Below are 17,291 nucleotides of genomic sequence, written 5' to 3'. Positions count from 1 at the left end.
TTCACACCTGAGCCTTCTCAGCATGAACAACAACTTGAATCTCTTCCCATCATTTCTTCAACAACTCCTCTTCTTTCAACTGCTGCTACTACAACTGGTGAACCATCATTTATTTTACCTTCTCCAGTTGTACCTGTAGTCCTTCAAGCAGGTCCAGTGAAACCTTCCCCTCCGTCACTAGATAGTCAATTTGCTGCCTTTCAATCCGACCTCTTAAACCTTCTTACGAGGGTGAATGAGATTCAAAAGGCACTTGATTAAAATGCTAAGTCCCTCTCCAGGTACCAGAAGGAGTATATCACAAATGTTAGAGTGATTGACCTGGGGATCAATAAATTTTCTGCTAATGAGGACTTAGTGTTTGGCAAGCTCAATGAGTTGGTGCAGTCCTGCAATCAACTGGCAACATCGTTAAGGGAGGCATTTGCATTAACCCAAACTGGTGTCACATCTTCCATCACCAACCTACTAACTAATACTGTTAGATCTTCAGAGGTGGATGTGAAGGAACTTGAAAGACAGGTTAAGTTGCTCTTTGAAAAACCTGGTCTTAATGTGACTGAGCTTCGTAACCAGTTGGCCACTTCAGTTGGTCAGAAGATTGAAGACACCTTGGCTGCCAGAGAACAAGTATTTTTGGAAAAGGTGATATCTGAGATAACCAAGACTGCAGCGCCCCAGGTTGATCTCACTCCCATAACATCTGAGATTGATCGGTTGAGGTGCAGTCTTGATACTCTGGCAAGCAAGGTATCTGAACACTCTACTGCTCTAACCAATCTGACAACTGAAGCTGGTAGAAACAAGAATGAAGAGTTGAAGACTTTGTTGAAGGAAGTTCTTCATGAGATGGTTCCCTCTAGTCTCTCGCCAGATGATACGAAGATTTTAACTGACATACAAAAGAGTCAAGTGCACACCTTTGAAAATGTTATGACTCAATCTAAGGAAATCAATCATCTGTGGAGGACTATGAGGTTGGTTTGTGGGACTTTCAAGCAGTGTACAGATATGCAGTCGTGGCAGCCTCTAGCCAATTTGCCTTCAAGCCCTTCAGATTTTGATAGTATTCGTAAGGGGCTAGATGCTGCCAAAGGGGAAAGATCTGTGCATACTTCTTCTACTGCCCTTGAAGTTCCCAAAACCACTGGGAAAGAGCTGGTAGCTGCCACCAGTACTAAAGCTGGTGGGCATATTGATGATGTTGTGCTAAGGGGGAAGGTTGATAAAGGTAAGGCAATGGCCACTGATGAATCTGACAAGCTGGCCACTGATGCACCATTATTAGAAACTGGAAATATTGACCAATTGTCTCCAGTTACTGAAAGTGAAAGTCAGAAGCTAGCAAGGATTGGGTATCTGGTTAAGGAAAGAAAGAAACAAATGAAGATTAATCAAGAAGAATCTAGGAAATCTTTCCTACTCACCCTTGTTGATGCAACTGACGCACAACTCCTTGGCATACAATTGGTGGAATACAAGAAAATAAAAGAAGATGCAAGGATTGTGAAATGTGTGAATGAAATGCTGGAGGTTGAACTGGACAAACATTATCAAGATGATGAGGCCAAAATTGATGCTGGTTGTCTAAATGTATCAGTGGAGAAGGCTAAGGAAATAAGGTCAGAAGGGATTTTGAAAAGGACTGAACAAGTAAAGAAGATTGTAAGCCAAGTATTGAATCCACCCAAGGTCAAAGGAAAGAAACATAAGACTAAGGCATTGCCCAGAGATGCCAATCTAAGGACTTGGGTGGAACCTTCTGAACCAACCAATGATGATATTCGAGCAGCCACTCAGAAGCTAAGCACGAGCCAGATCAAGCTGACAAATGAATATGAGGCTCGAACATATTTGCAAGATGTACTGCGTCGAAGGCATAATAAGGGCAAAATTCAAGATGTGCAAGTCTCAGTCAAGCCAGGTGCCAGACATTATGTGGTTAAGGTACAATACTTTGGTGGACCAACTCGAACGACTGAAAATCCTGATATTCATCAGTATGGTCATTCTGAACATGTGGAGATGTTGGATATTTTGGCCAAGAGGCAATACAAGAACAAGTTTGAGAAAGGCTGGGAGTATATACTGCAGAACCTGATCAAGTTCAAAGAGAATGTTGAAGAAAGATTGGGATTTGATCAGGAAGACAAACAACCGATTTCATCTGTTGCCAAGAAAAGAAAAATTGGCGAAGGGCCACATTCTTAACCTTTGTCTATCTACTTGTAATTTTATTTTACTTTCTTGTAACTGATGTAAAATTATTGTATATACAAGTTGCCAGATTGTAACCCACAAGATAGATAGTGATAAATCTACAAACATCTAAAAATTGAACCCAAGGCATTTGATGATCTATAAGAATGCATTGGAAAATTAATAGGTTTTATCAAACTCAAGTATTTCAAACTTACACTTGTATAGAAACAAGTTTGAAAATACTTGACAATATTTCAGGACAATTAGGGGGAATTTGTTAGGTCCAGTTTTGACTATAAACTGGAGCTCTCTAGCTGCATCTGGAGAACATGAAGAATTGTCCGAAATATTAGAAGTCCAGTTGCATTGTACAGTTAAGCAATTGATGACTTCCTCCAGTTGAGATCTGAAGACTTAAATCTGAAGACCTTCCAGTTGAAGTCGAAGACAACAAGTGAAAGAAAGGAAATGGCAAGAATCTTTTCTTCCATAGTCCATAAGAACCACGGTAGAGAACTGGAGGTCTTGTGTCAGAACCTAATGCCAAAGCTTCACGAGAAGCCATTTGAAAGAGATTTGATTTGGAACTTGAATTAGAATGAAAGTTGAAATTTTCAGAAGTTGAAACGATCTTGAGAAGATCGTTTTAGGATAAGATCGTCTTGGAAGAGATCGTCCTAGATGAATGAATTTTAGAACGACTTGGAAAAGATCGTTTTAGGATTAAGAAGAGTAAGACGATTTAGAGAAGATCGTCTTGAATGAACTTTGATGAAATTTGGCTAAGTATGAAATGAAACTGAAATTGAGGAATGATTTTGTGATTTGGAAATGGAAATTGAAAAGGAATTAAAGGAAATTGGAAAAAAAAATTGAAATATAAAGAACTTTGAAAATGAAACGATCTAAAAAGAGATCGTCTTGGAATTTTAATCAAGGAAATGAAACGGTCTTGATAAGATTGTTTTAGAAGACTTGGAAATTTTTCTAAGTGTTTTTGAGAATTTTTGGACAGAGATTTGTTTTGAATTGGAAGGAATTAGATTTGAGCAAAACCAATCATAAATGATCAGTTACCCAGGAAGTGTGTGATTCCCAATCACAACAACTTCAAATGATCAACCACACCAACAAAACAAACAGCAAACACTGAGACGATCTTGGTCAAGATCGTTTTAGTGTCAGGTAACTGAGACGATCTTGGCAAGATTGTCTTAGTTTCTGCCAACTCTTTTTCAAAGTTTAAACACTTTGAATTTTGACCAAACCAATCCAAAATGGATCAGTTAGCCACAAACAACACTTTTCCAACAACCACACTTGCTAGAACGATCTTGTGAGGATCGTCCTACAAGCCACAACACAAAATGTATCAAATATGGAAAAACAACCACTTAGACGATCTTAAAGAGATCGTCCTAGTGAAGATCGTTTTGAGGTCTTCTTCTCCAACAGAACACAAAGTAAAAACTCCATTGAAGAATTTTCAAGCTTCAATAACTTTCGATTTACTGAGTGTTAGAATGTGAAATCACTTGCAAAACATTTGTAATTACGACTGCAACAAATCCTAATACACAATTCAGCTTATAACACAACAGAATCAAAACCCAATTTTTAGCGCCAAAACTAAAAATTTCAATTTAGAGATTTAGATCGAATTGGAACGTAAAATTCAACAGGTATATGTTTTGAGCTATGAGGAATCGATTGGTGAACAAAAACTAATGATTTTATGCGATTTGAATGAAGAATTATAATGAAACAGGGACGATTTTTGTGGAATCAGTTTTTTTTTTTATTGATTTTGAATGAAATTTGAGATCAAAAACAGTTATGGATCGATATCAAAGTGATATTTGCTCTGATACCACATGTAATAACATGATTTCTACTATTGATTCGATCTCAACAATGGCGGTTCAAGTGTGTGTGTTCTTGGTGTGTTTAGTGTGTGTGATTTTCTAGAGAGAGAGAGGGAGAAAGAGAGACGATTTGAATAAGTTGTATGTAAAAGTGGATCAAAGGCTTATGATTATTAATGAGTTGAGGGTATTTATAGTCTAAATCTACAATTAAGCTAATTTACACTCCTAGTCTCTCAACCTTAGAAATCATTTCACCATGTCTTAACTACAATAACATCCACTAACTTAAATTACAATTTATCACTATTTTTAGATTTCTAACATATATGGTACAAGAATTACAGAATTTACAGAATTACATAATTTATAGTAAATGTAAATATATGTCGCATGACTAAATCAAGTGATTAACACACTTTTATCTATTCCAACTTAGTTACCCACATTTATCAGAATTTACAATAATTGTAAGTAACATGACTAGATCAAGTGATTAAATTTGTTGATTTTGGAAATAGAGGTCATGAGTTCGATCCTCACTTCATACAAACACCTGTAAAAATATATGAATCACTAGAAACCAGAAAAGAATTATTCGATTTTGAATCAGGCAATAAAACTAGAATTTATACGAATGATTATTATGAAAAAGATTAAATTTTATAGAGTTATTATTACAGATATATAATCATCTAAATGATGATTATTAGAAAACAAAAGAATATATATATCGATATATATATATATATATATATATATATATATATATATATATATATATATATATATATATGAATACAGAAAATATTAGAGAGAAATATAATATCGATCGATAGCAGATGAGGGTTGTTGTGTTAACCCTATCCCTAAAATAAGCCAGTATATATACTACTCGAAGTTACATCTTTTAACCTCCAACTCCTTGTCTTGATCACTTTTAGTCCAAACTTTGTGTCTTTCAGCATTGCACAACTTTAGTCCCTATGCACCAATTCTTGATACTTCATATCCAAAGAATACCTACAAAATAAATACTTAACCAACTATAAGTAATGGTTTATATCAATTTAACATCCCCTCTCAAACAATTACTTAAACATGTCTATTAACCCAAGTTTAGAACATAGAAAAACATGTTGCTTTGAACCTAGATCTTTTGTCAAAATATCAGCTATATTAAGTTCAGACTTAATCTTATTAGTTTTGATAACCCCTGCACATATTTTTTCTCTAACAAAGAAAAGATCAATCTCAAAATGCTTTGTTCTTTCATGAAAAACAGGGTTAGCAGCTATTTGCAAAGCTGCTTTACTATCACAAAACAAGTTCATTGGAATTTCAGAATGTACACCTGTAACACCCCGCTAAAGCGGAATATACGGGATATACAGATAAGCACAATTACACACAGTACAAGTTCCAACACAGCCATTGATCATTAAAAGAGAACAGAAGTACGATAATTATTACAGAACATGAGATGAACTCAAATAGTCAATGAACAAAAGATAGAACAAATTGTCTTAAAGTACCAAGTCTTGAACAGAACAAACAAGGGAGGTCTTCATAGCTCCTGAACTTGTACGCTCGAATAATCGCCAAAAGAGATGAGCTTAAGAGGAAGACTCCTATGCTAAGAACTATGAACCTAGCCTGAAAAGCATATAAGTTCAAAAGGTCAACTACAAAAGTAGTTGGTGAGATTCACATAATGTACTTTTAGTTTACATATACGTATATATGTATAATAAGAAAAAGAACATAAGTTTTGTACGTTGAACCAATGTACTTTGTAATAACAAGAACTAGATCAAGATCTGCACGTGGAACATAAGTACTTTACAATAATATGAACTAGGTTAAGAACCGCACTTCGAACATATGTACTTTATAATAGTAGGAACTATGTCAAGAACTGCACTTTGAACATAAGTACTTTATAATAGCATAAACTGAGCAAGAACATATAATGAACTTTAGGCAAGTTGTCACTGCTGGACCGATTGGCCAGAACTGAACTTTAATGTAATAGTATGCTCATATAGCTCAAGTACTTCAAAATAAGATCTATGTCAGAACAATGACATGAACAAGAACAAGTAATATGCATCCTCCTGAACTGTGGAGAATGAGGGTGGGCCTACCCTAAACAGCGCTGTCCATATTTACCTACGGTTCATTCCCTGAACTTTGGGATATGAATTGATAGCAGTGAACAAGGACTGAACAAGTACATGTACGAACTAGAACACGATAAAGATCAAGTACAGAGATATAGATGTATTTAAAATGCCACCAGTAGTCTAGTTTCAAGTCCTTGTACATTTTGTCTGCGCCCCGATGAATCGAGTACTTTGAACTGTGAGCTTCCTGCATGATGATCTCTCGAACACCATTGACTGCAGGGATCCAAACTCGGTTCTTGAACTTCCTGACTCCTTCATCATCAACTTCAAGCTATTGAGCGATTGGACCTAACCGCTCTGCATTTATGCTGTCTTTTGATCTCACGCCAATCTCTTGGCCTTCGATCACAAGTTGTCTTAAGTCTGTACGATCTGCCTCTTTAATGGATAAGATTTTTACTCGTTCTTTTCTGCTCAAAGCATCAGCTACTACATTCGCCTTTTCAGGATGGTACTTAATTGCACAATCATAATCACTCAGTAATTCCACCCAACGCCTTTGCCTCATGTTCAGTTCTTTCTGGTTGTACACGTGCTGCAAGCTCTTATGATCGGTAAAGATAGTACATTTAGTTCCGTACAAGTAGTGCCTCCAAATCTTTAGGGCAAAAACAACTACTCTAAGTTCTAGATCGTGGGTGGTATAGTTCTTTTCATGCACTTTGAGTTGTCTCGATGCGTAGGCGATCACCTTGCCTCTTTACATCAGTACACAGCCTAGACCTTGATGTGAAGCGTCACAGTACACGACAAAGTCTTCGGTGCCTTCTAGTAAAGCTAGAACAGGTGCTTCACACAGTTTGTCTTTTAGGGTTTGGAAAGCTCGTTCTTGTTGTTCACCCCAAATAAAGTCTTTGGTCTTCTGAGTCAATTGAGTCAAGGGTAGTGCGATCTTAGAAAAGTTCTCAATAAAACGACGGTAATAACCAGCTAATCCGAGAAAACTACGAATTTCGGTAGGAGCTTTCGGGGCCTCCCACTTCTTAATGGCTTCAATCTTGGCCGGGTCGATATGAATGCCTTGATCATTTACGACGTGGCCAAGGAACTGTACTTGGCGAAGCCAGAACTCGCACTTAGAGAACTTAGCGTACAACTCTTCTTCTCGAAGAAGTTGAAGAATAGAACGTAAATGTTGTTCATGATCAGTCTTCTTCCGAGAGTACACGAGTATGTCATCAATGAACACAATAACAAATTTGTCTAAGAACGAACGACAGACACGATTCATTAATTCCATAAAGATCGTTGGAGCATTAGTCAGACCAAATGGCATAACGAGAAATTCGTAATGACCATAACGAGTACGAAAAGCTGTCTTTGGGACGTCACCATCATGAACACAAATCTGGTGATAACCCGAATGTAGATCGATCTTAGAAAAGTACGAGGCACCTTGCAATTAATCAAACGGATCGTCTATGCGAGGTAGAGGATACCGGTTCTTAACGGTTAGTTTGTTCAGTGCACGATAGTCTATGCACATTCTCATTGAACCATCTTTCTTTTTAACGAACAAGATCGGTTCTCCCCAAGGGGATGAACTAGGACGTAAAGCCTTTGCTCAAAAGTTCTTGCAATTGATTGGACAGTTCTTGCATTTCAGGAGGAGCTAAACGATACGGTGTTTTAGCGACTGATGCTGCACCGGGAACAAGATCAATATTGAATTCGACTTGTCTAACAAGTGGAATGCCTGGTAAGTCTTCAGGAAAGACATCTGAGAAGTCCCGAACAATGGGGATGTCTCAAACTTTTAGTTCTTTAGCACTTTTATCAATGACATGAGCTAGGTACACAAGATGATCTTTCTTGTCTAAGTACTTACGGAACTTCATGGCTGAGACGATTTTAAGTTCGTTCGTGGACTTATCGCCTTGTACGATCAAGATGTCGCTGTTCTGAAGCGGTATATGAACTGATTTCTCGTGACAACAAATAGTCGCATGGTGTTTGGATAGCCAATCCATTCCCACGATAACGTCAAAACTACTAATCTCAGGAGGGATTAGGTCAATTGTAAAGTTCTTGTCTACTAAGATCAAAGGACAGTCTAGAGCAATTTCATTAGTGCCGTACTTATGGCCATTTGCGTACTATACCACATACTTATCATTTAGTTTGCCAGTTTTCATGTCAGTCTTAGCTTTAAAGTCTAATGCAACAAAGCTACGTTCAGCACCGGAGTCAAATAGTACGGAAGCATAATGATCATTCAAAAGAAAAGTACCTGTCACAACCCGAGGGTTCTGATGAGCTTCCTCAACGTTCAGAGCAAATACACAGGCGTTAGCAGGGCCTTGTTGGTTTTGTTGTTGCTGATGGTTCTGGTTCTGGGTTCTGGGCCCGCGTGGATAAGCAACACGCTAAACTTGGGGGTTCTGGATCTGGTTCTGATTTCTTTAAACTGGTACAGCAGGTGGTAGTGGAGGTCTAACAGTTCTCATCTGAGGATTTTTGTTCACTGGCGGTGGGTTAGTTCTAATCAAGTTCGCTGACACAGCATTGCAGTACTTAGCCATGTGCCCAACTCCTTGGCACTTATATCAGACAGGACAAGCACCAGTGTGATGAAGGTTACAACGAGAGCACCTAGGATAAGCTCCCGAGTATCTAGTCGGCTCAGGCACTGCAGTCACCGCATAGTTCTTCAAGATCTTCCCCTTCTTACTTGGGGGCTCAACCTTCTTTTCTACAACTTCTTTAGCCTTTCTCTTCCCTTTCTCAACATTTTCAGCCAACCCTCCAAATCTGATGATATCTTTAGTCAAAGTCTTAGCTAGTACAGTGGCTTCTTGGGGCCTTTGCTGGTGAGGTCATGGCGGATCCCAGGAATCAAACCCCAAATGAAACGATCGATCTTCTTTTCCTCAGTAGAAGCCAAGTGTGGTACAAGTCTAGCAAGCTCATTGAATCTCGGAATATACTTCTCAATCTCTAATCCTTCCATCTTCAAATCCCAAAACTCTTGTTCTAACTCTTGCAAAGCATCTTTGGTGCAGAACTCAGCTCTCATCATCTTCTGAAGTTCTTCCCAAGAGTGAGCATAAGTGGTCATCCTGCCAACAGTAGTGACGATGCCAGTCCACTAAGATCTAGCAGCTCCGTCAAACTGGCTGGTCGCATGCTCCACTATCTTGTCTTTAGTGGTCTCAGTGTGGTACAAGGCTTCTTCCATGTTCTCAAACCACATCAACAGTTCAGCAGCACCTTTCTCCCCTGTGTATACTGGGGGTTTGCACTGAGTAAAGGTCTTGAACAAACAACCCCTACTCCGGGTGACTCTGCCCTCAGTAGCAGCTTGGGTATTGATCTGACTAGCACCTTCAGAATCGTTGTTCGCCTCTTGATTCTGTTCAGGCCCTTCTTGAGTTTTCTTGCTCTGGGTAACTCTGGTACTTTCAGTCAGGGGGATTTCTTGCATCTGAGCAACTTGAGTAGCAAGATTCGGCATCATCGTATTCATGCGGTCAGTGATGAGGTTCGCTACATCTTCTAGAGTGAAGTTGAAAGTAGCATTAGCACTTGGTTCAGGTTCAGCTGGTTCAACAGCGGGTTCAACAGCGGATGCAACTCTAGGTTTTCTTCCCCGTTTAGCAGGCATCCTTCCTTATATCTCCTGATAAGACGAAAATATGAACTCGATTACGTTTCGAACAAGTCTATAGCTCCAAGCACGTAGTACGTTAATAAAAGATCGTCTTTAGCACATTGTATGAACAAGAACAGTCGTCGGTCATACGATAAGGACTATGTCTTACAAGAACGAATGAACTATAAGAGAACCAATGAACTAGAACATGAACTAGAACTGATATGATCAAGAACGAGATTGCACGAAGTTCTTAATAGAGCTCTAAGAAATGGGTGACACCTTCAATGACACTCCTTGAGGTCCTAGGTGCTTTTATCGTAATTATATGTAGTTGATCAGGTTACATCTAATTAGGATAAGAGTACCTACTACTCAAACCGGTCATCAAAGAATCACCTCAGAGTGGATTCAAGTTATAGCTCGAGTTTTCCTTAGGAAAAAGGTCGGTGTTCACTATAACCATGGCTCTTGATACCAATTGTAACACCCCGCTAAAGCGGAATATACGGGATGTACAGATAAGCACAATTGCACACAGTACAAGTTCCAACACAGCCATTAATCATTAAAAGAGAACAGAAGTACGATAGTTATTACAGAACATGAGATGAACTCAAATAGTCAATGAACAAAAGACAGAACAAATTGTCTTAAAGTACCAAGTCTTGAACAGAACAAACAAAGGAGGTCTTCATAGCTCCTGAACTTGTACACTCGAACAATCGCCAAAAGAGATGAGCTTAAGAGGAAGACTCCTATGCTAAGAACTATGAACCTAGCCTGAAAGCATGTAAGTTCAAAAGGTCAACTACAAAAGTAGTTGGTGAGATTCACATAATGTACTTTTAGTTTACATATACGTATATATGTATAATAAGAAAAAGAACATAAGTTTTGTACGTTGAACCAATGTACTTTGTAATAACAGGAACTAGATCAAGATTTTCACGTGGAACATAAGTACTTTATAATAGCATGAACTGAACAAGAACATATAATGAACTTTAGGTAAGTTGTCACTGCTAGACCGATTGGCCTAAACTGAACTTTAATGTAATAGTATGCTCATATAGCTCAGGTACTTCAAAATAAGATCTATGTCAGAACAATGACATGAACAAGAACAAGTAATATGCATCTTCTTGAACTGTGGAGAATGAGGGTGGGCCTACCCTAAACAGCGTTGTCCATATTTACCTAAGGTTCATTCCCTGAACTTTGGGATATGAAGCGAACAAGGACTGAACAAGTACATGTACGAACTACAACACGATAAAGATCAAGTACAGAGATATAGATGCATTTAAGATCCTGCCCATTCAAGACTCAAATACTCTTTTAAACAATTTAATAATCATGTCATAAGTAGTTCAAGATCATATTGTAGTACGTAAGATAGTTCAAGAACATAAGTACTAGTACAAAATAGTTTTCATGCTTTTCAGTCCCCGATAAAGAACTTTGAACAAATGTACAAAAGGGGGATTAGTGAACTCACAATGATCTGGTACAAGCACAAGTAGTATTAGCAACGAGAACAAGCATAAAGATAGATAAGTATATCTATCGCAATCGTCTTGATGGATGCCTAAGTACATATTGATCATAAATAAGCACATATATTAGTTCATGTGATTAATTAATCATTGAAATGTCCTTGATGAACTGATGATTTGGTCCTTTGAAGATCTTTTGAACGTTTTGACTCAAAAGAGCTTTAAATGAACTTTAAGTACATGAACTGGACTCGAACTGAACGTCTTTGAACTCACACATAAGTACTTATCGTGCTAATGAGTTGAACTTGTCTTTAATAATGAACTTTAGCCTTTAGAGCTTGATTTAATTGTTCATAGAACTCGTACTTTGATAATCAAGATAGAACATGTCTTAAATGTACTTAATTAGGGTTTGCACTTTGTACGTTGTTTTAGATCGGCTCATGAACTAGCTTTGAGATTAAATAGTAGCCATTGATGTGTTTAATCAAGTGATAATGATGTTCTCAAGGATCAAGTGTGGTACGATATAGAACAAGTACATGTTGTCTTAAGAATGCAAAAAGTCGTCTTAGGGTTTTGTTGTCAAGATCGTCCCATTGGACATGTTCAGGATCGTCCTAGGGTTTTTGTACTTCAAGATCGTTCTGGCTGACCCAAGACCGTCCTACAGGACTAGCACAAGATCGTCCTACTGGTTTGAATGCAAGATCGTTTCATTTGACAAGGTGTAAGATCGTCTTAGGTTCACAAGACTTCAAGGTTGTCTTAAGTTCCAAGCACAAGATCGTTTTAGCTATACTTGCTCAAGATCGTCCTAATGGACTTGAAGCAGATTGTCCTAATGATCCAAGGACAAGAACAAGGTACATGATCATTTTAAGAATAAGTTGTTTGAGCTAAACCAATCCAAAGGATCGATTACCCATTAAACGTACCAACCACACCACAACACCACACAAGATCGAACGAATATGAACCATGAACCAAGAGGGCTGGCTAGGATGATCTTGGGCTCAAGATCGTCCCTCCAGGATCGTCCCAAGGTCCTGAATGGGCTGAACATGAACTTGAACATCACACAAAGATCTAGATCGAATACGGGACTTGTTAGAACATAGAACTTGTACATATACACACAATAACATTAACCATTAACACTTTTAACGATTTCAAGATCATCTATAACATGAACAAGGTGTGGCACATCAAGAACAAGTTTTCCTTAACTTTCAAAAATGGGTTTTGTAGATTAAAGCATGTTATGACCCAAATTTGTTCACACCAAAGTTATTAAACACATTTAGACACAAACCCATTAATCATTAACATGATTTCATATCAAAATTGGACCAAATCATCAAGAACATGAACTTGAAAAAGTACACTTTTAATTTGATCAAAAACTCATAATTTGTTGTTGTTACCTGAAATTTGATTCCGGAAATATGTTTTGATTATCACTAGGATGCTAAAAGTACAAATGATTTTGGTTTAACAACACCAAATCAAAGGATGAATTTAGTGTATGAAAATGTGGCTGCACTATGTGTTTCTAGAATGAGAAAGAAGAAAGAAGAAGAAGATGGAGTATGTTTGTTTTTCCCTCTAGGGTTCTCTTCCTTTTCTTTATATACATTACCATAATAAATGAACTCCATACATGCAAGGACTATTTGCGAACATTTTGAACTAGAACTTCAATGAACATGAACGTTTATGAACCGAACTTTAATATTTCATTGCACATAATTATGAACTCGTCATATCAATCAAGATTTACGATCAAATTGACCTTCATATAAGCACATAATTGAGGTCTAAAGCACGTTAAGAACTTAATCAAATTGAACTGTCTGGCTGTTCTAGTGGCGAAAGTACGCTTCAAGAACTTAATTAGAACATTTATAAGACGGTTGTTACAACACCAAAGTCTTTCATAAGGTTCAAAAGCCAAATACTTTCACTAGTCACACTTGCCAAATCCCTATATTCTGCTTCAGCAAAGGACTTAGCAATTGTGTTTTGTTTCTTACTTTTCCAAGAAATCAAGTTATTACCCATATATATAGCAAAACCAGTGATTGACTTCCTTGTAGTCAAACACCTAGCCCAATCAGAATCCACAAAACCAGATAAAGTAAAATTATCAGACTTTTGAATACGCAAACCCTTACCAGGAGCTTGTTTAAGATACCTTAAAACTCTTAATCCAGCATTCAAATGATCTTGAGTGGGAGAATGCATGAATTGAGACAAACATTGCACAACATAACTTATATATGGTCTTGTTAAAGTTAGATAAATCAACTTTCCTATTAACTTTTGATAAACAGTTATGTTATCAAGCTTCTTGAACCATCAGATTTTAGAGTCAAATTCATCTCAAATGGAGTATGAACAGGCTTACAACCAAGAAGTCCAAAGTCATTTAACACTTCAAGACAATATTTCCTTTGAGATAAACACAAACCAGAATTATTTTCAAGAACTTCAATGCCAAGAAAATACTTTAACCTTCCTAAATTTTTAATTTTAAACTTAGAATTCATGAACAACTTCACTTTATCTATTTTATCTTGACTATTACCAGTTAAGACAATATCATCAACATAAACAAGCATGGCAACAAACACATTATCATTCTTTTTTGTAAACAAAGAGTAATCAGATTTACTTTGTTCAAAACCATATTCAATTAAAGCAGAACACAACTTATAATTCCATTGTCTAGGTGCTTGCTTTAAGCCATAGAGAGATTTATTCAATTTACATACCAAATTACTATCTTTATGAAAATACCCAGGAAGAGGTTGCATAAACACCTCCTCATTCAAGTCACCATATAAGAATGCATTATTCACATCAAGTTGATAAAGAGGCCAATTAAAAGACACTGCCACAGTTAATAAACATCTTACAGTAACCATCTTAACAACAGGAGAGAAGGTTTCATCAAAATCAATACCAGCCCTTTGACTATAACCTTTTGCCACAAGTCTAGCCTTATACGTTTCAATTTCACCATTAGACTTGTATTTTATTTTATAAATCCATTTGCATCCTATAGGTTCTCTACCAGAAGGCAATTTAGTTAGAGTCCAAGTGTTGTTTCTAAGTAAAGCTTCCATCTCCTCATTCATAGCAATAACCCAATTATTATCCTTAACAGCTTCATTAAAAGTAGAAGGCTCAAAACTTTTATGTAAAGATATTGCAAAACATAAAAGATCATGAGAAAGATTTGCATAATTGACAACCTTTTTTAAAGGATACTTAACTTTTCCTTCAAGTTGAAAATCTTTTAATCTATTTGGAAGATTAGAACTTCTATTTGATCTTTTAAGATTATCAATTTCAGCATCAGTTTCATTAATATTTAAAAATAGATTATCAATATTATAATCAGAGGAGCTGCTAGAAGATCCCTCAGAAATATTATTATCATCCTCATGACTACTGATTGCATGCTCAACACCAAAACTGGTAGTCCTCAAAGGACTGCCTAAGTTATGATGGAGCTCACCTCCAACTAGGTCATTCTTATCTATGCCTCCTTCATCATCATTGGGACTAGCATTGTCCTCACAAATTGGTGTATCATACATATTAAAAAAATTTAATTGATTTAAAGAACTGTTTTTAGAAATAAATTCATTTGACTTCATAGTGAAAGGAAAGATATTCTCATAGAATTTAACACCTCTTGAAAAAAATATTTGTTTTGATTCAAGACTAAAACATTTGTAACCTTTTTTAGAATTAGAATAACCAATCATAACACTTTTTTCAGCCCTAGAATCAAACTTGTCAGAAATATTTAACCTAGTAGCAAAACAAAGACAACCAAAAACTCTAAGATGTTGTAAAGAAGGTTCAGAACCATACACCAATTCAAAAGGAGTTTTGCCATTTAAAATAGAAGAAGGAGTTCTATTAATAAGATAAGTAGCAGTTAACACACATTCACTCCACAAGTATAAAGGAATTCCCCCCTGAAACATAAGAGACCTAGCCACATTTAGAAGGTGTCTATGTTTCCTTTCAGCAATGTCATTTTGTTGATGTGTATAAGGTATAGAAGTTTGATGCACAATTCCTTTAGAAGTGAACAGATTTGAAATTTCTTTGTTAACAAATTCAGAACCATTGTCACTTCTGACAACTTTAACTTTGATTTAAAATTGAGTATTAATCATATTAAGAAAGATAGATACATGATTATAAACTTCACATTTACTTTTCATCATAAAAGTCCAAACAGCCCTACTGTAGTCATCTACAGTAGTTAAAAAATATTTAAAACCATCTTTGTTTGAAACTTTATAAGGACCCCAGACATTTAGATGAATCAAATCCCCCAATTTTTTTGACTTATGGTTGCCTAGTTTGCTTGGCCTTGTGACATACATCACAAGGACCAATAGAACTAGAAGGGAAATTCAGCTTTTTGTCAAACACAGAAAGAGCCTGATCAGAGTTGCATACCACAGAAGAGCAATTAGACACATCATCATCATAAACATATAAACCACCTTGCTCACTACCAGTCCCCATAATAGTCTTTTGATGTAAATCCTGAATGTGGCATTCAGAAGGATCAAACCCAATAAACAAGTTATTGTCTCTAGATAACTTATGGACAGACATTAAATTTACACAATACTCAGGAACAACAAGTGCATCATACAAAACAATCCCATTATCAAGAACAAGATTACCAATCTTTTGAACAATTGCAGATGTACCATTAGGATGACCTGTTTTAAGTTGTAATTTAGAAATATCAACAACATTGGTCAAATATTTATCAGAAACAGTCATATGTTGATTTGCACCAAAGTCAATTATCCATTTAATTATAGCTTTTAGTAACATAGAATTACAACTCATAAACCAAGAACTACTACACAAAGGAAATCTGTTAATACCTGCCATATTAGCATGCAGACCAGAAGAAGAGCCAGAAGGAACATCTAAAAGACTAAGCAACTTAGAAACTTGATTAGTGGTTAAAGTAGGATTATTAGAGAGATTAGCAGAATCAATAACAGCAGATTTAGAAGAAGAAGAAGAAGAAGAAGAAGAAGAAGGTTTGGAAGAGTCAACATGTGCATTGTTATTAGTAAATCTATTATTTTGATTGAAATTCCTTTTATTTACCAGTTGAAAACATCTGTCAATGGTATGACCAATTCTGTTACAATGAGTACATTGCAAATTAGGATTAAGAGGTCTAAAATTCCTTGTGTTATTATCAAATGTTCTTTTAGACTCAAAATGATTATCCACAATTTTCTTAGAATCAAAAGGTGGTCTATAAGGACCATTTTTAGTGTTTGGATTTTTTGAAAAATTTGACTTAGCTGCAAAAGCACTAGCAGAGTGGTTAGATTTGTCATTAAGCCCAGGCCTATGTGACTCTTCCCTTGAGATAATAGCATAAGCAGTTTTCACAGAAGGCAAAGGGTCTTTGAGTAAAATATTAGATCTAGCACCCATATAAACTTCATCTAAACCCATCAAGAATTGCATTAATCTCATCATATCAGTATGACTCTTAACAGTAGCAGAAGCAGCACAAGAACAAACAGGCAAAGTAATCATAGAATCATATTGTTTCCACAAAGATGTCAAGTTGTGATAATACTCAGATAAAGAGGCACCACTTTGAGTCAAAGAATTAATTTTATGGTGAAGATTAAAAATAACTGAACCATCTATTTTATCATAGGTGTCTTTAAGTTCTTGCCAAACAAGAGCAACATTTTTTAAGAAAATTTGACCAAGATAAAGTTCTTGTGAAACACAACCTAGAATCCAGTTAAGCACAACAGCATTGCATTTATCCCATTGAGTAGCTAATACAGGATTATCCTCGGATTTTAAGCAAGTTCCATCAATAAATCCTATCTTATTTTTAGTATGCAAAGCAAGTTCC

At 36.4% G+C, this 17,291-nt stretch overlaps 1 protein-coding gene across 1 annotated transcript; it reads right to left on the bottom strand.

Moving 5' to 3' along the window:
- Positions 1-6,956: 6,956 nt before the first annotated feature.
- LOC122587456 (uncharacterized mitochondrial protein AtMg00860-like) lies at positions 6,957-7,487 on the bottom strand. The gene has a single exon (XM_043759637.1). The coding sequence runs from the start codon at positions 7,485-7,487 to the stop codon at positions 6,957-6,959; it is 531 nt and encodes a 176-aa protein (XP_043615572.1).
- Positions 7,488-17,291: the final 9,804 nt, after the last annotated feature.

Source organism: Erigeron canadensis, chromosome 1, assembly GCF_010389155.1.
Source record: "Erigeron canadensis isolate Cc75 chromosome 1, C_canadensis_v1, whole genome shotgun sequence".
NCBI lineage: Eukaryota > Viridiplantae > Streptophyta > Magnoliopsida > Asterales > Asteraceae > Erigeron > Erigeron canadensis.
This window is presented reverse-complemented; position numbering and strand designations above follow the sequence as displayed.